Genomic DNA, 23,828 nt, shown 5'->3' with positions numbered 1-23,828 from the left:
ATTTTGGTCCAAAACGCACCTAATCTGGGCAAGACGAGAACATATGACCCATCGTACCTGGAAGTCCACACTTCCTCCAACAGGTGGCAGATTGCAATAGTTTCATTCTATGCAAACGCGTGGGAGTAAAATGCACTGAGCGACACCTTTCCAACGTCTGAAAAGAAGCTATATAGGCCACCTGCGTCTAGGACAATATTTAAATCTTTGGGCCAGCTTCCCGCCTGGGAGAAGTAGGTTGTTTGGGGCACATAGCCCATAACACATTTATTTTCGGGTGATTTGTGAGAGCATGCTCGAGTTACGCTTCGCAAGTCGAAGGCTCCCGAATGTGAGTCGGGGGTATTGTGGGCAAGAATAGCAGATTGTAAAGCTATATGCTGAAGCCACTCCGAGTCCATGAAACCCAATAGTAATTTTGCTTCATTAAACCTAATGGGAGTGGAGTTTTGAAGAGATTCATGACCCTTATGTGCTGCCACTCTGTATGTTGTGTAGCATGCAGTGTAGGGAATAGTATAAAAGTGCTCTGATGTTGATCCACGCTGGGGCCGTGCATACTTAAACCCCTGTATACGAGTGCATTCTGTGCCATTGAGTGAGTCTGGCCTATGAGCGGATGCGTTCGAAGAGCCCTGGCTAGCCTAGACATCCGGATGGCCTGGGCTTTCTGCAGCGTGCATGGTTGTAACGAGAGTAGTTCCAGAGAGCGCCAGCTCAATGAATCCTCTGTTGAGCCACTGCTTAGCCCAGCACACCTGCGCAGCAAAATGATCCCGTTTCCATGATGGGAACGGCAGACCGCCATCGGCTTTGGATGCCTGTAAAGTAGATTTATTGAGACGCACCTCCCCGCCACCCACCCCCCATATGTATTTCATCAACTGCTTGTCCAATTTGTTGAAGATGTTAGTAGGGGGAGCAGTCGGAATCATGGAGGTATGTTAGCTTGGGCATGGAATTCATTTGGATGGCGCTAATACTGACCTTTAGGGAGAGTGGCAGAGAGGTCCATTTGGCCATATCGAGTTTGATTTTTAGTAAGGCCATAGGGATAGTTCAGATCTAGGATTAGCGCTAATGTGGATACAAAGATATTTAATATACAGCGTTTGGCGTCGGTTTGAGGAATTCAACCATCCGCACGGTGGGTATGTGCTTGCTTGGGCTTTATTAAAATTTTAAATGAAAATCAATGATGGTAGATCAACCACTGGAAAATGTGTTGGGCTAATCTGCACACATTTTCCATGCCCACCGCACAACATACACATGGACCCATGTACTGGATGGACAACAGCCTACAGGGGCCGACACCCAGTCCTATTTAGCTGCAAATTGACAGCCAAGAGTAAATCTCAGAAGAGGAAAGGCAAAACATTCCTCCTGCCATGGTCAACCTAATTAACTAACAAAAGCCCCATGGATCCTCCCTGTCCTTTGTTAGCTGCTGGTGGCAGCTTAGCATACTAATTGGAGTTAATTCAAGCAAGCCCATGGGAAGCCTGGTCGCAGGACTAACAAAAGACCGGAAAACCCCAACAACCTTTACATTCTGCTTCCTGTCCGCCTTCCCATGAGAGGGCAGGAGCCCTCTCCCATCTGGACATCGCCGCTCAGGAGCACCACCGAATACGACGCAGCATTTCCCAAAATGGCCGCTTCATTTTCAGCCCTTGAACTCGGGCTTCCTGGTCCTCCAGCAGCCTCAACCTGATTGGCTGCCACACCAGCCCTTAACCGATTGGCCCAGCCGGCTGAAGGGCTGCAGATTAAGGGCCTGTCTGTGCCTGTCCAGGCCTCCTCGGGTCGTCGCACGCTGCATGCCCTGCCCTCCTTTACCCGTCTGATCCCTCAGCTTCTAAAAACCTCACCCTGCAAACTGTATTATATCTGCTAAATCATCACCGCCACCCAGCTGCCAGAGTCCCTGCCGCTCCCGCATCACGGCAGGCATCCACATCCTTCGCTAGTGCTGCACTGACCGCACACTGCGCAAGGCGCGACTCTGAACTCTCTCTACTGTCACCATTCAGCACTGACCACTCCTACATCAAGCATTCCTCACACATCAACAATTGACGCACTACAACAGCAGAGGTAACTTATCGGCGCACTATCTTACCTCCTCCGGTGAGTCCTCATGGCTGCTATATTACGCAGCATTACATAAGAACAGCATGCATACACGAAAAAACCCATGTCTTCGCTGCACCTCAAGCTAATAAAAACATTAAGGCATTTTATACCCTAACGTATAGTACAGTAATGCATTATTAGTGTTCTTCCTGCCTACACACTTGCATGACCTGCTGCATTGTCTATTCGCACTAAAACTATTGTCCCATGCTCTAACCAATGCCCAGAGCAGTTCTGTATTGTACCTGTGCACCCTTGCCTGCCTAATTGTTACCATTACCAGAGTTGTACTGTGCCTGTGTGCCCTTGCCTGCCTAATTGTCACCAATACCAGACTTGTACTGCACCTGTGTGCCCCTGCCTGCCCAATTGATGTCCAGACCAGTTTTGTATTGTACCTGTGCACCCTTGCTTGCCTAATTGTCACCAATACCAAAGTTGTACTGTACCTATGCGGCCCTGCCTGTCTATTTGACGACCTGATTAGATTTGTGCAGCCACTGTGCCAACCGAATCACTGCCTACCCGCAGCATGGTGGACAAAGAGCCCAAACAGGAACACAACCCCCCCCCCATACCTTTCCTGTCCTCCTTCTTTTGCCCCTCCTTCCCTAAACAATCAGACACCCAACCACACTCGCCACCCTTCCTACCTGCCAGTCGAGGGCTTAGGGAGCTCACAATGCCGCTCAAGGCATCCCCAACCTACTCCATGCCTCCCTAGACCCACCATAATAAGAAACCAGCTACTAAGAGCGCGCATACCACCGTCTCCTCCTAACACCACTACGAAGGAAGAAGCTCAACTGCCCCCCCTAAACGGAGGCCCACAACCCCATTCAACTATCACAAGGATGTACGGCCCTCATTCCGCCCCAATAGGGGGAATGCAGTAGCACCCTCACCTACTCCACTCCAATGTGCCCTTATCAACACTTGATCACTCCCCGCTCATGCCACTGAAATTCACAACCTCCTCACTGACCTGGATATGGACATACTCGCCATCACTGAAACGTGGCTTAATGGCACTTCAGGACCAGCCACATGCCTCTCCCTACAAACGGGCTACTCCATCTTCCGCCAGGACAGAACTAGCAAAGATGGAGGTGTGGCCCTAATAGCTAAAGACTAATTTGCCATTAGACAAATGAACTTCTTGGTAGGTGAGAATTCAGATCTGCAAAACTCTCCGTCTTTACTAACAATACCATCACCTTCCATATCATCTATCGTCCCCCAGGCCACTACTCGACTTCAAATGGAATCTCCTCCAACTGCTAGGTGATAACTTAAAAAACTCTACCAAACCATTATTCTAGGAGACTTCAACTTCTGCTTCAATGATACGAAAGACAAACGACGCTAATCTCTGGCCAAAGCACTCCAGGAAATGAGTTTCCTAAGAGCCACTGATCCCCTGCACACTAAAGGTCTCATCCTAGATTGGATAGCCAGCCACAACTGTGCAGTAGATATCTGCTCCAACACTACCTGCCCATGGACCGACCACAATCTCATAAATGTCTTCATCCTGACCACTAACCCTACTGAACCCACTCAACCAGCCCCCCCCAGCACAAGCCAGATCCGCGTGGCTCCTGACTAAGACAGGATCTGCCCCCTCTTAGAGGCCTCAGTGCTGAAATCCCTGTTCCCCAAAGACCCACTGGCAGAACTCAACAATCAAAGCAGCGGTGGACACCATTGCCCCGCTAGAGAGTAAAAAAGCCAAATCAAATAAACACTCTAACTCTTAGTTCACTCTAGAACTACAAGCACTTCGCTCCCACAAGCGCTCTGCGATTACCAAGTGTCATGCTTCCCCTCACAAATCCACGCTACAGGCCTACCAAACTCTGGCCACTTGTCATGCACGCCCCATCGCGTTCTCCATCACACTTGGGTGCTGCCCCAAGATCACACATCTCACGTTCAGGAGCTGCCCCCAGGTCACACTTCTCACTCGGGTGTAAACATCTTGTTACCCCACAGCAGCAAGGACGTCATTTCTTGTACCACAAATGGCAATTACCTTGGCATTTGTACAAACATAATGGATCACACGTTTCAACAAAAAGACGCTTCCTATTGCAACTGCCACGTGACACGGCACCCCGATCCTCAGCACACCGGCAAGCATGTCACGCGGCGTCCTGATCCTCAGCACGCCCATTGCCATGCGCAGCAGCCAGACTCACTTCCTTGACCCACGGTTCCCAACATATGACGTCCCTGCCCAGATCACGTGGCACGAGTCTTGCAGCAAACCAGGAACTACGGTACCTGACACGTAATGCACACACCCGGAATCGCGTGACCCGGGTTCAGTAGCGGTGCATTTAAAACAGCTGTGTTTCTGTCAATCAGTGCTTCTCAGCTGTTCTAACCAGCGTTTGGCGTTTTGTGTCTTTTGATCCTGTTATTTGGTATTCTTCGGCCACGGACTTCGTTCATTGGATTTCTTCTGCCTTATCCTTGTTGGCTCCACGCTTTGGATCTGCTTCTTTTCCTTCTTTGACCTCGGATCGCTACCACAGACTGTTCTTGGACCTTCCTTTACCTCAGACGAACCGGACTTCCATTCTACCTCAGCTTCTGGATTTCACGAACTTACTGTGCATACTGCACTCGGTCCTTGTTAAGGTGTATCCAGTGTGGTCATTTCAGTGACTGGCCAAACATCCTGTTGCTCGTCCTGTCAACTGCTGCTCAAACTCACTGAGGGAACCGGCTTTACTCTGAACATCCCACCACACTTCAGGTTTTCTCCCAGTAAAGACATCCTGCATTACACACCCTGGTAGGTGTCCTTTTCCTTCTCCCATTTTCGTTTCACTGCTCAATAGTCTGCTCTATACTTACCTAACCTGCTACTTCCTTTACAGCAGCCACTTGGAGGACCTGGTGTTCCTGTTCCTGCCACCTGTGGCCCTAATCCTCGAACAGCAAGTATTTTATATCTTGCTGTTGGTTGCTTAGGGACGGAGGTATACATACTCCACGCAAGCCACAATTCTTGACACCACTCAATACAAAAAATCCATTAAGATAGCTAAAGCAGCAGCCTACAACGTTAGAATATCAAATGCAAAATCTGAATCAAAGGAGCTAGTTGCTCTTTTCAAGGAACTGTCAGCCCCTCCTACTAACTCCCATGAGACCGTGAAACACAAAGCCCGGTGCACCAACATCCAGTCTGCCATGCTAAATAAAATCGACCTCCTCCAGACAAAAATCTACTTGCACTACGAAGCATTAGACAAAGCGGGCTCACCCAAAGCACCCCTAAAGAAGCCTAATAACGATAAAAAGTGCTTCTCCTTCTGAGAAGTCACTGAGTCTGGTTTTAGCCATCATGAAACCAATCAAACCATAGCTGTGTAAGGGGGATGTTTGCCCTGCTTACCTTGTAAAAGACTGCGCATAACAGTCATCATCAATGGCCTCTTTCAATCTGGTATGGTCTCCCCACCCTTGGGTTTGGCACTTTCTTAAAAAACCCTCCCTGGATCCAGATTCGCCAAACGACTATAGGCCCATTACTACCGTTCCATTTCTGCTCAAAATCTTGGACAAAGCTGCCTATTTCCTGGAAACCAACAATATCCTTGGCAAGAGACAATCGGGCTTCCGACGATGCCACCGAATAGAGCCGCCCCTACTCGACCTTTAAAAACCAGTTGGGAGAAATTATGGATAAAGGCAAGCCAGCACTGCTCCTGCTCCTTGACTTGTCAGCGTTCGATCATGTTGAGCACAAGACCCTATGCAGGCATCTCAAGGACGCCACACATTTCTCTAAGGAAGCCATGTCCTGGATCAACTCCTTCTTGGAAGGAAGACTTATGAGAGTGTTCTCTGATCAGGCCTCCGCTCCCCCGACCACCATTCACTGTGGGGTTCCACAAGGCTCCTGCACCTCCCCTACACTATACAACATATTTACCCTACCACTTTTCATTGACCTGGACAATCGTGGCATAGCATATACCAACTATGCCGATGATACCCAAGTTCCCCTCCGCCCTCTCTGCTCCTTTTGATCTTGACTTGGCCCCCACTCAACTAAACATATGCCCTTTTTCAAGCCTGGATGGCAGCAAATGGACTGTGTCTAAATGGAGAGAAAACAGAAATCCTCCTAGTAGGACCAAAGGAAACTTGACAGCCAATATAAATCTTTTAACATTGAGAACACTGTTTATCAGGGTGTCGGAGGCAGTCAAAACATTGGGAGTCTTCCTGGACTCCACCCTCTCAATGACACGCTAAGTCAGCGCCATTGCCTCACAGGCAGTACTCGCCACTAAGATAATAAATGCAGTCAAACTGTACCTCTCGTCCAAAAACTGCCTCACCATAGCTAGAGCCACTGTTGGGGCCAAGTTGGATTACTGTAATGCCCTATTTCTAGGTACCTCAACAAAAAGCCTCAGCAAACTACAAATCACCCAAAATAATGCACTTAGAGCAGCATCAAGTATCCCGAAAAGGGAACACAATTCACAGGCTAGACGCGAAGGCCACTGGCTTCCTGTCAGAGAGTGCATACTCTTCAAAACCTTGACCATCGCTCAAAGGTGCCTCTCCTTCTCAGCCACCGCCACCAGACCCAAGAGAGCCCAACCCTCCAACCAGCTCCTCGTCCCGACTGTTAAGAGCCAAAGCCGGGGGGGGATGGAAGCCTTTCCATTCCTAGCACCTAAAAGCTGGAACAATCTACCCACCTAGCTCAGGAATTGAGACATCGCTCACAACCTTCAGGAAAGCACTTGAAACCAAGCTCTTTAACAAGCACGACAAAGATCTCGTGGTCCTACTGTAACCCCAGGATTTGCCTAAATCATGTTCGTTAAATGTCTGTCTGAAATGCTGCAATGCTGCACTGTATCTACCTAAATGCAATGCCATATGTTTTTCTTCTCATATTCCATATAACTGTAACCAAGCAAGCTCATTGTAACAGCTCTGAGATGCCCACGGGCCGTTGTGCGCTTTATAAATTCAAATAAATCTGCACTGCATCGACCTGAAGCTAGCTTCCGCCTCTCAGTATCAACTGCAGTGATCTGTCATGTTTGGGACTATGAATTTACAGTAGTCATCCCCGCAGGTGGACCCCATTCAGATGGTACGAGTATGTGGTTTGGCAGCGACCAAAAGTCTGGTCTCGCCACAGCTTCAAGGCAGAACTGCCACTTAATCAGAAACCACAGAGAGCTCAATTAACCAGAGAGACCCTTTGATCCACAACAGACAGGAAGATGGGTGGGATTTAGTATTGCATATTTTTACCCCTTTACCTTTTCTGTTGAAAAGCACTCTCGTTATGACCTTGTGCATGGATTGGTTAAGGTAGGCTTGGCCTACATCAATCACTGTGGCCCATTTGGCTTTAAAAGAGTGTCGAGCCCCTCTTTTGGGCAGATCATCTGCAGACTTCTCAAGAGTAGCAAGAAGAACCCTGGCTGAAGGTACAGTCTGCTTTACATCTTCCACCAGTGAAGAAAGGACAGGACCTCCAAGAGGAAAGCAAGATCCCTCCCCTAAACATCTCCCAGGGAACAGAGGGAGATGCAGAATCCAGAGGACCCTCCTGCAGCTCCAGAACCAGTACCCAGCCAGCACACTGCCTACCCTCCTAGGCTCTGCAGCAAACTTCCTAGGTGGGACGTGCCAGAGAATCTCTGAACCAAACCAAGGAGAAGGCAGTTGCCTGCAACTCTCCTCAGCTTTGGGTCGTCCGCCTTAAAGGACGACACAAGCCCAGTGAAGAAGCTAGGAGGAGTGCCTCGACAAGCATCTACCAACGTCCGCCTTAAAGGGCATTGTCGAGTCCCTCGGGCTGCAACTGACTGCACCACCGCAGTCGCTAAAGCTTTTCGAGACGCCTCAACCAGTGCTTCAGAACTGCTGATCAGCACTGCAATATGATTCCGGACCCCAAGGCGCTGTATAGGCCAGCCTGCAGCCATCCGCCCAGCCTCGCTAGCCAAACTGCCTACAGCTGTCTCCTGCTCTGTCGCAGAAGCTGCAAAATGCCCTGAAACAGACTCCACACTGTCGAGCACCAATGACTTCTACAAGCATGAGATACATTGTGGGTCTGTCCCTCTGGTCCTTCGCCGAAGGCCCCCAGTGCCATTTTACGACCCATTGCTCTCAAATACTATACCGTTAGTGAGAATCCAGAGTGTACCCCTTTTCCTTCTATGAAACTGTCTGTCTTCTGCATTCCTTTACGTGGTGGGTTGTATTTTGTAGTGTGCGTGAACTATCTGCTGTGATAATAAGAAAATCGATATTTTTATAAAACCTTGACTGGACATTCCCTTTTATCATTGGGTAATTGTATTTGAGCGGTGTTGCAACTAACCAGTGATCCACAACCTGTTGGAGATAAGCCTGCCGTTCCGTGCGTGTTACCAAAATGGGACAAGGGGGTTTATAATTGACTTCTGTTTCCAATCTGTTTGGATCCCTTCTGGTGTACTAGAGGTGTGAGGATTGATGGTTTAGAAACCGATATTCATCCTTGAACCACTAGTGCCCCGTAAGTTGATTCGCCACAGTCAACATGGCGCCTGCCGGGGTCCCATGGGATGTCTGAGCGCAGTGGCATAACTTTTGACTTATCCCAGTTCACACTGTAGCTGGCTGTATGGCCATAGTCTCGAAGGTTCACCTGAATGCGAGGGAGAGAGGTGGAGCAACAACTAATGTACAGCAAAACATCAGCAGTATAAAGCGAGATAGTGTTCCCCCCACCCCCTTGCTTATGCCTGACCAGTCGTGATCTCCCCGTAGTTTGAGCTAGTGATTCAATCGCCCGGATGTATATGAAAGGTGATAGAGGGCAGCCCCTGACTTGTGCCTGTGCATAAGGGGAAAGTTTCAGATGTACGTCCATACGTGACTACAGTGGCACAGGGATTAGTACAGTAATTTAATAAAGTGCAGTATTGGCCTTTCAAAACCAAATTTTACGAGCACCTCGAACATGTGCCACCGCACTTTGTCAGAGGCGAGGGTCACGTTGGCGTGTGAGGACTGGCCTGAGATTATGTGGAGGAGCCGTCTTATGTTTTGAGAGGAGTGCCGGTGCAGGATAAACCATGTATGGTAGTGGTGAACAATCAGAGGCAAACGCCTCTCAATCTGTCTAGGCAGACATTTGGCGAAGATTTTCGCATCCAAATGTATGAATGAAATCTGTCGATACGAGCCGCAATCTAGTGGGTCCCTTCCCTTTGTGGAACACCAGAATGTTTGCCATTAGCATGGAGTCTGGGAGATGCCCTTCTTTGACTGCTTCAGAGAATACCTTCTGGAGTGTCGGGCCAGTTGGTCACCCAACAACTGATAAAGATCTATGGGTAAGCCATCTGGGCCAGTCACCTTACCAGCAGCCAGGCAGCTGATAGCTTTGACTATTTCGTCTTCCATGATGGGCGTATTCAGGACCTCCTAGGTCTGCTGAGGGGATTGAGGGTAGTTGCATATCACGTAAAACAGCATGCACCTGGGCAACATGTCTGTTTGAGGTAGCCGCATTAAGCGTTTTATATAATTCTGCGAAGCTACAGTTGAAAGGGATGTAGTCCCCAAACAGCATGGAGCCATCTGTATCCCTGATAGTCTATCAATTGATTGCTTTGCTTCCTCTTCCATCATATGAGTTGGCCTATCGGCCTCGCTAGAGAACACCTGGGACCATCTGGTAAATGTCTTCTGCTTGTGCTCGGTAGTTATATGTAACATTTCTGAGTGAAGTTTCAGTATCTGACGTGCACCCTAGAGTCATGAGTCATTTAGTGTGTCTTGTTCGGTGGTGTGTAAGTCTGCCGGTTAATTGCGTCTCGCGGGCAACCTATGATTTCCCCTTCTAGGCCCAGTGGGAGATCACACTAACCGCGTAGGAATGCTTTGTATGGTATGCAGTAATTTTAACGGAAAAAATAAAGAATTAAATGATAACGAAAAATATTGAAAAATATATATATATATATATATATATATAATCTGATGGGTTAAAAGGTGTTTGGGGGATTTGTGGTGGGGTTGGAAGCGTGGGGAAACGTGCACCCCCCCTATTTTAAAAAACAAAATTCAATATTTTTGTTTTTCCTAAAAATGTTTTTTTTTTTTTTTCTTTTCATTCGGTCAAATCGCATGTAACCGCTTTGTATGCGTCCCAGCACCTGAGTGCCCAGAAGTCCCCTGTGAGGTTGACTGCCAGAAGTGTGTGGCACCCTGTTCAAGGTGTTCTACAATGTAGGCATGTTTGAGGACCATCAAGTTCAGCCGCTAAGAGGGGACACATTGAGCTTCAACTGGGAGAGACATTTTCAAGACCACTGGTGCATGATCCAAGAATAGGATCGGGAGGATATGACACTTATGAACCATATACAGGTTGCCGGATGCCAAAAGCCAGTAATGACTGTGGTGAAGGTTAGAGTAAAATTTGAAGTCCCTTGTATCCCCATGAGTGTGTCGCCATCAGTCAGACGAAGTTTGGACATCAAGGTATGTAGGGCTGCACATTTCTTTGGGATATGTGGTCCGTACCCTGCCTATCCAGTGTGGGGTCAAGGGTAACATTGAGGTCTCCCTTCCCCCACCAGCGTCATTCAACCTAGAAATGGGGTGCAGGTTGTGAAAGTATTTGTGAAGAAGCCTGGAGAGTCGGATATGACGGCATATATATGTTAATGTGATTTGTTTTTGGTAGAGGCTGCCATGTAGTAGGACATAGCGACCCTCTTTGTAAGTAAGGGTGTTCAGAACCATAAAAGGTATACTCTTAAGGTTTAAGATGGATACCCTCGAATGATAAGGTGAGTGAACCGCTAGACCCAACTGCCATTTAGCCAGTTTGGCTGATTCGGTCGCATCCAAGTGCGTCTCCTGGAGCAGGACGATATTCCCCTGTAGGTCTCTCGCATAATTAAGCAACCTGCGCCGTTTCATAGAATGACCCAGGCCCTGAACGTTAAGAGTGATACAAGTGAGTTCTGTCATGGAGGGGGTTTCAGAAGAGGTCTTGGGTGGCCTGGGAGATGACTGGCGAGAGCACATCGGGTATATCTAGAAACAATCCAAGCACTTTCGGCAAGGCTAGGGTTGCATTGTAATTATTACCCCAACACACCCAAAACAGTAGAAACGTTGGGGAGCGGTAGTAGGGCCCCAATACAGAGGTGTAAAAACCCATGCGGGACACACCAGAAGGGACAAAACAAGTATTGTCTCTTTGGTGCCGCATTGAAAGTGACCCCAACGTGGGCAGCCGTAGACCAGTATAAGACCAAAACATAGATGGGCGGGGTGGGTGGGCAGATGCGTTGCATCTTATGAGCTACAGCAGGTAATGTTATAAGCAGCTCCACTGCGATATTTGAGTGGGTTATGCCGCTCCACCAGGGGTCTGGTCATGAAGGGTCAGCTAGTATGAGGAGCAGTGGCGACGGAAGAACCGAGGGTTTGCCCTTGCTTCAATGAGCAGCCGCCTGAAACAATTGCATTGTCGATCATAGGGCCCTCGAGGGCGCCAAACATGATGGGGCACCCACCTGTTGAATGCAGTGCCGAGGGTCTGAGCACGCGTCAAGTGCACCAAGGCAGAGGATGGAATACAAAAAGGATATCCGTTTCACAGGCAGTCATGCGTGCATACAGTACCTCGACCAGGTATACCCATGGTGGAACAATGTTCCGAAGGGCACCCACTCAGTGCACTTAGAATGACATACGGGCCCTTGCGCCCCATTCATCAGGAGTGGCAGGTTCTCCCGCTGGCCAGATGCTCCAGAAGGCGAGCAGCAAACCATTGATCTGATTCTCCTCTCCCGTTTATCCCATTCACAGTCAGCACATGCGGGCCCTTTCATGGATCTGGTTCCTCTATTGCGCCCAGGCAGGTCCCGCCGTGGTCGCTCATCTCACAGAGCCTCTGGGGCATCCGCGTGAGAAGGCATGTCATCGATGGTCACAAGGTTATGTTGACTGAGAAATTGCCACGCTTTGCAGGGAGAATCGAATTAGTTCCAGTGACTCTTAAGTTGCAGACACCAGGTAGCTGGAAAGTTGAGGTAGTACCTGTGACTCAAGCCTTTTAGTACCTCAAAGATGGGATTGAAGTCTCTCCTGCGTTTGGAAACTTCGGCTGTCATTGAAGATCCGTATTGTAGAGTTATGTTCCCACTGTGCGATTCGCCTGGAGTAGTAGTCTCACGGTGATGATGCAGGGACGTTCGGTGGCGGCTGTTTTCGGGATCGGAGCTCTATGTGCCCGCTCCAATAGTGTAGCTCCGAGTCAGCGAGCTTCTGCTGCTCCTGAAAAAGACCATACAGGAATTCTTCCATGTCTGATCCCTCAGCGTTTTCAGTGACCTCTACCAGCCTGAGATTGTTGTGCCTGGAGCGGTTTTCTTGATCCTCGACCATAGCCCCTAGGCACTGTACATCTTTGATAATTAAATCAACCGCTGCTGAGAGGGACTCATGATTGTCCTCTAGGGCACTGATGTGCTGTTGTAGTGAGCTCCACCTACGTGCTGGGGTGACCAGTGTTTTTCATCTCTGCAAGGATCGCTTGCAGCTGCGATGGGACATCAATCTTTGCCGCTCTTTTTGATGCCCTTCGTGCTTTGGACCGCATTTGCCTTTCACTAGCGTGGTTTATCTCTGGTTCAGAGGTAATACCAAGCATAGCCCATGTAACCAGTGGTCGGCCAGTGGGGGCTGGTGTGAGCTCAGATGGGGAGTGCCAGCAACAAGTCTGAGCAATAGGGGTCGCAGTGGGGGGTTAGGGGGCAGCTCTGAAAGGGCAGAGGAATGAAGTAACGACGCATCACACATCACTCAAGCTGCATCAAGTCCGCTAGTGCCAGAGGGTGAATTACTGCAGGACAGTGTCTGGAAGCAGTCTATTAGGCTCTTGTCGGGCAGCCCTACATCCTGTATGCAGTGTGCTGTAATTGAGCGGGTGGAGAAACGCCACTACCATAGCTGCCAAGGCGCCACCAATTTAGGACTTCAAGAGGAAAGAGTCCAACACTGGCTTGAATGCTTTGCCACTGGGAGCAAAGCAAGCAAATATTCCAGAGTCTCTTTACATTGTGTATAGCGCCACAAGGCAAGCTTTCATCATGGTTTGTGCAATGTTATAAACTTTTAGTTTCCAGAAATTGCACACTGGCAGCCCAGAGAATGTGAGGTGGTCCAATAAAGCAGAAATTATATTGGGAGGCGCTTGCAGCCTCAGTGCCTAGTTCATCGGCCAGGCAGAGCGCAGCAGGCACAGCCCGTGCCGGGAGATGATGGTGGTGTTTGTGCGCTGTTGCATCTGCTGGTCCTCCGAGTAACAGCAGGGTCGCGCTTTCCCTGCAAATGTAAAAGAAGTCCACCAGACTATTGTGCTGTGCGGACTCCCTGGGGTACGTGACCGTACCAGCGGCGCCAAGGCTACCTCCCACCAGCGCCCATGCGGCCCTTCTACAGATGCTGGTATGGACTCCAATAAGGATCATTATTACGAACTGCGTGCCAAAACAGACAAATCCGACATCGGCAAGCTGAACCAGGCAGCCACCATGCGCTCCACAGGGGGAGCTTTGCGTGCCAGGAGCCAGATGTTGGCTCTGCACTCACAGAAAGGCTACTCAAAGGGCTTCGGTGCCCAAGCCCATGACCAGGGTGAAGCCATCAACGGTGCAGCAGGTGCATTAAAAGCAGGCCTGCTCATCAGTAGCAGAGCGCCGTCAAGGTACAGCCATCTTGCTCAGCCTCGCGAGCGCCCCCCAATTATTTGAGCCATGCAGTTGCTGATTCTAAATTTGCGGTTTTACAGTAAATTTATTCCCATCTGTGATCCTCAATTTTATCCTATACTGCCATTCAGCCTATGGCTCCTTTTCAGGAAGACCAGTTGGCCTTCCCTCCCGTAGTTATCAGTTTCGTGAGGCACATTACATTTTTGTATTGCTATCCATTGAACACTTTCACTGTCATTTCCCTCCTTTTTAAGTTGTTGTCCTGAAAGGGTTGTCATTTTTTTTTGCAGTCTTAGATCTTCCATTATTCTTGTTTTATCTTAACTCTGGGTGGATGGGCAAATATTGGCACCCGTTTTTGTTCCCATGGTATGTCCTGTCCAATGTCTACTTACTTGTGGAGAGATAGCATGCGTTACCTTAGTGAGTGATCCTATAGAATCTTGTAAACTTTGCCTTTTTACTAGTGCCATATTTGTATGGTTCACTTTTCCAGCCAGTTCGAAAACCCACAGCAGTAGATCCAGTTTATTTCTCAGATTCTTGATTAGTTTTTCATAATGATGGTCTCAATTTTGAATGACCCATCTGCATATGTGTTCAGACAATCTCCTATGATCCTCTACCATGTTCTGACGGAGCGGAGCAATATTGTTGCATGTTCTATTAGTTGGGAATTTCGAGTAGTTTCTCGGGAATTTCGAGTAGTTTCTTGCGTTATCTTATTGCTCTGTTTCCCCTAGGCCTAGCTCGTGCTACTGTTCCCTTCCAATCTTAGGAACTGTCTGAATGATAAGTTGGTTTTCGTATGCTTAAGGGGATCGCTACCCTAGTGCAGCAACGCTTTATCGCTTGTGGGTTTATGATAAGGTTTTACTGTTGGCCTATCCTTTTGGCATAGAGTAGGGTCAGCGAATTCTTTCTGTTTGTGAGAACTTTTCAAATAAGTATTTTTATATTGAATTGCACTGTGAACACTTCCTCTTGTTCAATGGGCCCTTTCCCAATTACAGTGAAGTAGCAAATGGATCCATTTCACTGCATTATTTCTTTAAAAATGATAACTCTCCTCAAACGTATTGATCTGCCAATTGGCTTGTTTGGGAGAAATTCTGACTCCTGCCATTCCTTTTGTGTGAAGAGCATGTCTAGGAACTGAAATAGCTTCTCTTCAGGACCATTTTCACGCACCACACAATACATGCATTGGGATTTCTTTTTCCTCCCAGCCCTGGATTCCACCTTCTTCTCGGACATGCAGGGGAATGATTGTCTATGGGGATATCTTGCTGTAGAGAGACATTGTTTTTTAAGCCTACCAAGTTTTTTTGTGCCTGGCTTAAAATACTGTATTTCCATAGTTATTTCCTTTTGGTATCTTCTAGATATGATCCCATTTCTGGTGCAAAAAGGTTTTAAATAGAAGTCTGGGACATAGGATGCCTGTTCCAGTACAGGCAAACTATATCTATTGGTCATGCCTGTGGTTTCTACTTGACCTTTTTATATTTTGTGGACTGTGTATAATACTGGCACTCTTGAGTCTTCCATTCACAAGGATTTCTGCTTGCTATTAAGACATCTATTTACTGTCTTGTGCGCCTGCTGCTTTCTTCTTACGTTAATTCCTATCTCTCTTGTAGGATCCATTGTGATTGCTCCATGGCAATCTTTATCATCTTAATGGTTCTACGTTCATTTGTGTATGGATACCTATTGAGGATCATAATGGCAGTTCCTTTTGCTGCGTTAGTATCATTGTTTTGCACTCGGCCTCTTGATGGACAATTTTAACAAAAATAACGTTCCTTATTCTTGTTTAATCGTCTGCCGATTTCTCAGCCAGAAACCCCTCCTCTACATTGTAGAGGAGTCCCTCAATGCTCACACCAGGAAAAATCCAATCCACTAGGGATAAAGCCCAGCACTCCTTGCAATGTTTTATTCCTACAAAGAAAGAAATGCGCCAGCAAAGAACTCTGCTGCCACCAAACGTTTGCCAAAAGTAGTACGAGCGACATTTTATAAAGACACACAGCATCATTAGTGACGTAATTCACATACTGTGCAGATCCGAATGACTGGTTGGTGCGAACCTATACATCGCTACCTGCTCCAAATGGGATTCCAGGCCATTGGTCCCAGCCCCATCTGTCCATCTTCTTCCACGTGGGCTCCTCCTCACCGTCGGCAGGCTTGAAGTTACAATTAATTGCTCGTCAGGCAAAGAAAAAACAATGCATTCTCTATCTCTGACCTAAATTGCACCTGGTGCTGCAGACATGGGCTAAGAAGAGACCTTGAGGCCATCGCTTCTAACTACAACTCGATTGCAGTCACGTTGGCGCCCTCCCAAAGCTTCCCACCCTCATTTTAGCTATGTCCCAGCACAAATCACTTGCCTTATGGTGAAGGCAACTGGTCCCTGCTTTCTGAACGATCGTAGGTCTAACAGTTTTATGGTTGGTGGTCTGGGGCTGGCTGGTACTTTGGAATCCTATGGGTTTTGGGATGGGGTATTTAAATGCTATTACTTAGAGTTGACACTGGGCAGGTCGCAGGCCCGTACCCTCCTTCTCGTGGAAAAGCTTTTTGCAGAGAGCTCTCAACCCCCTCGTGGCCTTGCAGGGCACATTCTTTCTGGAATACGAACACTGGCAACATGAGACAATGCAAGATCCATGAATCTCTGCAACTCTGGTCTTTCTCACCGGTGCCCATGCTACGACCTATTCTCACATGCAATCCCCTACTTTCCCATGTGAGCCTTGGGGCCTGCGGTTCCAACTGCAGTGCAACGCTAGGCCTCGCTTTTAATATGGCTACTATTATCCAATATGGCGTTTTAGTTCCCGATGTATACCAGAGTAAAAAAGTACACTACCCTCCCTGCATAACGATCCCTAGCAACACCCCTCCGCCCCCCCGTACTCTCCCCAACCCCCTACTGCACAGACCCAGGCCTCTGCCTCATGCGAAAGCGCTGTAGGGCCTGGGACGAGCGTCTCTCCTTCCCAAGACTATCTTGCTGTTAACCTTTTTTAAATAGATTTCTTATTCCAGTTGTTAATCATTTTGGGACGTGCTTTCAGTCCCTGAATCGGGAAGAGGGTTCACGGGAGGAGAGCGACTTCATTCTTCAGAGCCGTTTTAGCAGCAAAGGGGCACAGTTAAAGGTTGATTTGTCATTTATGTTGCACCAACAAATTTACATTTCTGATAAACTAGGCTTCTGCACATGGTGATCTTGACTACTCACCACTTTACAGCTATTTCCTTTACAAATGTTTGTTCATTTTTGTTATATAACCTTCGAGTGCTCGCATTCATAATCTAGGCACACAACAGATTGTATCCTTCCCCCTCTACGCTCAGATTTCAGATTAGTAACCCTTGTTTCTTCCAACGAGCACACAACCGTACATTCTAATGTGATTCTCCTGCTAAAAAATGTCCAAGCATATACAGGGCAAGAAGTGAACTTCAGTATACCCCATTAAGAATAATCAAACCATTAATTAAGATCACTATGCAAATATGGGAGAGCAAACTGGGGAGGGGGGGATCCTATCCAAGCAATCACTTATGAATGCGAGAGGCAGCAAATTACTGGCTTGCACCAGATCCGTTGACCGAAGAGATCCACCAGTATATAAAAGTTGGTTTGAACAATGCTTGGTTTTGCCCCTAAATGCACATTAAAAATCCAAGCTGGCCTGCATTATTGGCATCTGAAAAAATAGGACTCTTTGACAAGTACATTATCTGAGATTACTAGCTTTATGTTCACACCTAACCACTTGCTATGTGACCAACCGTGATGCGTCCTTTATCGTTGCACTGATTTACTGCATTCCAGAATAACGTCTGATTTGAATTTATTAACCCAGTTACAGCCCTACCAGGTTGGATAGCAAAAGGGGCTTAGAGGGAGTTGTAAAAACGGCTAGTTTCAACAGTTTGGTTTTAAGGCTGAGCATCTGACTGACCACCTAGTTCTTTGTGTCTGGTTTTATCAGTGCACATTCATGTACTGTTCACCTAACATTCATTTCTCTGTTTTGTAAGGTGGGAGCCTGCATTGTGAATAACGAGAATAAGATTGTTGGGATTGGATACAATGGAATGCCTAATGGTTGCAGTGATGATGCCCTACCCTGGGCAAGAATCGCAGAAGACAAACTTGATACTAAATATCCTTATGGTAAGTCAATGTGCTGCTGGTCACAGCATTAGAAAAGGGCTAACTGCCAGTAAGCTTGGGTAACCCAGGTTCTGCCAAATCCCAAAAATAACCTGAATTTTCAATGTATTGAGCATTTGCTGAACTTTAAATAGATCTTGATAGTAGAAAATAGGTAGCCACACTCAGATGGCTATGGAAGAGCATTTTTTTGGGATCGATTTGGCAATCTGTGGGTTTGAGAGGGAGCAAGATGAGGCTTTGTGTGTGAGAGAGAAGGCTTTAAGAAAGCAGAATTGCATTTAAAATATTTGGATAAAGCGAGCCATTTGGATGGTAGGTTTCTTTTTACATGAGAACTTGGTAAGGTAGTTGTAGTAAGAGTTTAAATAGAATGCTTTTTTTATAGTGAGCTATAATTTTAAAAGTTAATCGCTGCATTTCACAGAAAGGCAAGCTAGTCTAGCGAATTTTGGGATTTGTTATTACGATGGATACAACATGTGCCTTTTCTACAAGGCCTCTTGATTGAACATGTGCACACAGGGCTTATAACCTAGCACAAGCACTTAATTTAAATCTCCATTACTTTTTGGGAACATAATTTATTTGTTGGTTAGTGATCAGGTAGTCACATTAATTGGGGCGTTTTGAGTGTGTGAAACACTACCTAGTTGTGGAAGAATTTGCTCCAGGAGCCGTGGTTGAATATAGGCTCACATAATCGTAGCTCATCAACTAATTGTCACTACTTTGTGGACTCAGAAAAACTGTTTGGGTGGTTGAGGACAAGCAGGAAGGAGCATGTAAAACCTCTGTCAATCCGAACCTGTCGCTGGCATCAGGGATCCAACCAGTGTTGTAGCCCAGAGCGGACGGCTGTGTGGAGAACATGTGTTACATTTGGAACCCGGACTGTTGGCTGGAAGCCAGGGAGGCTTGCATCAGCACTGAGTAGGCCAGTGGAGGTGGAGTTGAGCAGCTTAGTGTGGGGTCGCTGGAATGCTGCTTAGCTGTTTTGCTGCAATAGTCCCGGCTACCAGAGGAACTCCCCTACAACTGAGCTTGGGAGCCAGGCTTGGCAGATCTGGAGAGATGGTTGAGATGGTTGATTGGGGGAAAAGTTGGCCCACTGATGCTGCAAAATAAGATTGGTGATAGATTTATGTTTCCTAGCTTTCTCTTCACCCTCCTCCCATTTCTGCCCCAAGTTTGTCACCATCTTTCTGGGGACAGAGCTTGAGATCACAATGAATGTGGCAAGGTTTTTTAGCATGATTTTCTGGGTCTACCTTGGCAATCCACTCTCCGGCTATTGATGTGCCTTAGAGGGACCCTTTTTGGAGGGACCCTTTTTGGAGGCAAGCTACAGTGACTGGCCTACATTCTGGACCACCTTGTCCTCCCCTAATTTTCCCACCAGGGCATCTCTTTTAAACTGGGTCCAAGTGTTTCGAGGCTTGTCACTGCGAACCTCACCTCACTGTGCCCTCTCTTGCTTCATTTTAAATTGCATTGTTCAATTTCCCATGCACCTTGGACTTATTGGGTAATATGAAAATGCACGTTTTCTGCTGATTGATCTTTATCTTTGCTTTTTTATGTTCATTTATCACCTTTTTTACTCCCCTTTCTTGTAGTGCCCGAATGGCCACTTTGGGCGAAGGAGCTCTCTTTAATAAATGCATTAAATGTACTTTGGTGCTGTGATGAATCTGATCTAGTCATCACTATTTTTGTGTGTGATGAACTTCCCCATGTGGCCAGGGGACGGCAGCTGCTACCTGATCATGACCCTGTGGGCGGCTATGTGAGGAAGTATCACGTGGGAGAGACTGCCTCTGGGAGGAAGTGGTGGTATCCACGGATCAGACATGGTATCCCCCTTTTCCCTTGCAGGATGAATCTCCCATTTGTAAAACTCTAATGGCCTATTTGGATTCTTCTCCTGCTCCCTCAAAGGAGAGTGCTAAATCTGTCCCATTCCAATTTTCAGAACAACCTTCAAGCACTGACTTTCCCTCAAAACCTATTCCAAACATTCCTACAATGTGCAAGTTAACTAATGGGAACTACTTTTCCCAGAAACACCCTAACACTGCAACAAATAGGAGGAGTGGTGGAATGCAGAGCAGGAAAACCCCAATCACCGGCAGCTCCAGTTGCTGAGAGCACGCACCTGTGCCCAGGATACTTAAAACTGGACTGCCAGAAACCATGGTAGACTGCTGGTTGGAGCGGGCTTCTATTCTCTGTGTGACCGACTATTCGAGAGGAGGACTGTGGGGCCATCCGGCTCAAGTGCTGAGAAGCGGAAAGCTGTGTGAGGAAGATTTCACGTGGTGGTAACGCCAGATCCCAGTGCAGGGCTCCGGAGCGTTTGCTGGTGGAAAGAAGTAGCAAGACACTTACCGGAGACCCGTGCAAAGCAGAGAAGCCCAGCTGGAACCGCGGGAAGCAGTAACGTGAATGGCCGAGCTACATGAGGAAGAAATCATCTGATGATTATCGGAAGGCTGCAAGTGGGTGAGTTGTTGCAGAGAAAGGCAATTACAAGTGTGTGAATATAAGGGCGAAAAGGAACCCTAGAAGGAGAGTACACCAGGTATCCTGACAACTCAAAGGCCAAAGATCATTTTGCATCAATTTGGAATTGATCAATAAAAAAGATCAGAACTGTTCTTCTCAAGAAAACACGAAGTAGGATCCAGTGGAAGTGAGACGGCCTCTGGATTAAGGAGCAGTATCCTTATTAGACTTTTTGTTGGAGTCACTTACTGCTTTTCCCGTTTGAACATTTCTAAAACACTGAAGGCCAAAGACATTATCCATTTCACTTTAAACTTCATTTCCTTAGAATGTGAGGGTCAGAATAGTACTTTGGACACCAGCCAGTTTTGTTTTGGACATTCTGACGCTAACCGCGCCTTAGTTTTAAGTTTAGGTAGGGAAACCCCTCTAGTGCAGGGACAGCGGGGCCTTTTCTTAACCCATTTATCAATAAAAGTCTTTAGCCAAAAGCATGTCTAACTTGTGTCCGAGTTTCATTCCCGACTCCTCACAGTGCAAATAAAATGCCTGTCCAAACTGTGTCTCCCAAATCCACTTACCCCTGTTTCCCGATTGACCAGTGAACTCCTAGTATGTGTTTTGTCTTTTTATTGTGCAGACATTTCTTTATTCCAGATTACCATACCCATCTCTCATCTTTCCAGTGGAGTGGGCTTTTGGGAGATCATGGGACCTTTTCAGATGGCATTAGGCCACCACACAATGGTAGCACTGGGTTATGGTATTTGGAGCATAGCCAACAAATGCAGACTTTAGCCATCTTTACCCCCCGGATGTTTGCTTGGAGGAGTAACATAAAATTACTTTGCATTGCTGAACGATGTGTCCCAGAATGAAATGGTAACCATCTTTGACCGCGTGTACGGTCCGGCATATGTCCACCAAACCCTGGGAGTTAGCCCATCCATTTTTTTTTTTTTTTTAAACTTTTATTTATTCAGCTCGGTGACACAAGTACAGGTGAGTCAACATAAACCATACAGGGTAAACAGTAATCAAACAATATGAATACGCATAATTTATACAAGCAAAGCATCAGAGGAAAAAAAACGGCCAAAAAGAAAGGAATTGGGTGCATACGCACGTGAGGGCCCATGGGAGGTCGGACCACCCATATATGAGGGAGATAATTCAACGGGGAATCTTGAAAACAGTATGGGGGGTGGGTCAAGCAGAGGTAGGAGAAGACCCCGGATCCGAGTCAGATTCAATGGAGGACATAAATAAACGAAACTGCAGCCATATATCCCTAGGCCTGGAATGAGTGGGCTGCTGTGTCGCCCAGACCTCCTCCGTGTCAGAGGCCCATGTCACTGCCCTAAGCCATTGTGCGTGGGTAGGGGTGTAAGGCCGAAGCCAACAAAGCAGAATTGTGCGCACAGCAAGTAGCATGCACAGGCCAGCAAGTTTTCTGGAGTCACGGTGGAGGTCGGGGAAGTCGTGAAACAAACATGTCATTGGGGATAAGAGGATGTGGGAATCAAGGATAGAGGACATGGTAGAGCACACCGAGGTCCAGAATTGGGCAAGTCGGGGGCAAGACCACAGCATGTGAAGATATCTGCATTCTCGCATGCGCATCTGGGGCACCCAGGGGGGGAGTCGTTTGAAATGCGATGCAGTCTGGCCGGAGTGTAGTGGTATCTATGAAGTACCTTGAATTGGATTAATTTAAACCGGGAGTTGAAAGAGACATCCCGGGTGCGTGAGCACATGTGGGCCCAGCGTTCATCAGCCATCTCGAGTCCAAGGTCGATCTCCCAATAGTGCCGGAGTTTAGAGAATGTGGGGGGCGACCTAGTTTGGAGGAGAGTGTATAATCTCGATATTTTGCCCCTCAGGGGGACGGGAGAGGTTAATTCAGCAACTGCAGGTTCGTCAGGAGGTAACGCCGGGAAGCATGTGTACTTGTGTTTGAGTACCCTACGGAGTGAAGAATATTGAAGCCAAATAGAAGGTCTCTGTCTGAGAGAAGCCGGGAGGTCGGGCCACTCAATAAAAATGCCTTGATCAAAGAGGTCACGGAGTAGTTCATACCCGGCGTCGGCCCAGCAACGAACCACGGAAGGAGGGACCCGTGGGACCTCAGGGTAAAAGTTCCAGATCGGAAGATTGCCATGAAAGGGGTGAGTAACACCTAGTATCCGCCATAGTTTGGACAAGGCCAGCGATGTGCACGTCGCAGGGTCCATGGAGCCCGGTACCATTGGGATGGGTGAGATCACAAGAGATCGAATATCGCGGTCGCTGACTGACAGTCTCTCCAGCCTAACATGAGGAGGGGAGTCTGGGATAGCGAACCAATGCGCAGTGTGTTGGAGTTGTGCAGCCAACCAATACCTAAAGAAGTCCGGTGCACCGAATCCACCAGTTTCCATCGGAGCAGAAAGCGTCTCAAGTTTTAGGCGGACTGCACCAGAATGCCAAAGGAATGAGTTCAGGGTGCGAGACAACATCTGGAAGTAATCTGTTCCCGGCCACTGGGGGATGTTGGCAAACTTATACAGTAGCTGTGGAAGTACCACCATCTTCAGAACTCCTATCCTACCCGCCAATGAGATCGGAAGTTTATCCCAGCCCTGTATTTTAACTGCAAGGTTCACTAGATATGACTGGTAGTTTTCCTGCAGGACCCGTTCGGCATGCCTGGACACCACCACGCCCAAGTAAGTGAACTTAGATTGGGCCCATGCGAATCCCATGGTATTAGGAGGCGGAAGAGTGCTAGGAGTGAGCGGGAAAAGGGTTGATTTGGAGCAGTTTACCGTGAGACCAGAGATACGACCGAATAGGGCAACATCCTCCAGTATAGGGGCCAGGTTAATCTCAGGGGAACGGATATAAAGGAGGGCGTCATCAGCATACAGAGAGACTATATCTGAGGAGCCGGCTGTGCGCAGGCCCCTATGGGAATGGTTCTGGCGCAGCATGTCGGCGAACGGCTCCATCGCTAAAGCAAAGATTAAGGGCGAAAGGGGACAACCCTGTCTAGTGCCCCTGGCAACGTGGAAAAGAGGGGAACAGCGGCCCTCGGTGCGGACTCTGGCCACTGGATCGGAGTAGAGTAGTTTTATCCAAGACACAAATGTGGGGCCGAATTTGCACCTGTCAAGTACCCGCCACAAGTAGTTCCATGAGACCGAATCAAAGGCCTT

At 47.7% G+C, this 23,828-nt stretch overlaps 1 protein-coding gene across 1 annotated transcript in view; it reads left to right on the top strand.

The window, feature by feature from the left end:
• Positions 1-23,828, top strand: part of DCTD (dCMP deaminase) — a 306,663-nt gene that overhangs the window by 54,712 nt on the left and 228,123 nt on the right. The window contains exon 3 of the mRNA XM_069631471.1: positions 17,988-18,123. Coding sequence (XP_069487572.1) covers positions 17,988-18,123 — 136 coding nt within the window. The remainder of the gene's footprint in view (positions 1-17,987; positions 18,124-23,828) is intronic.

The sequence above is a fragment of the Ambystoma mexicanum genome, chromosome 6q (genome assembly GCF_040938575.1).
Source record: "Ambystoma mexicanum isolate Mex_15411 chromosome 6q, UKY_AmexF1_1, whole genome shotgun sequence".
Classification (NCBI taxonomy): Eukaryota; Metazoa; Chordata; class Amphibia; order Caudata; family Ambystomatidae; genus Ambystoma; species Ambystoma mexicanum.
Note: the sequence above shows the minus strand (reverse complement) of the source record. Positions and strands in the feature narration are given on the sequence as shown.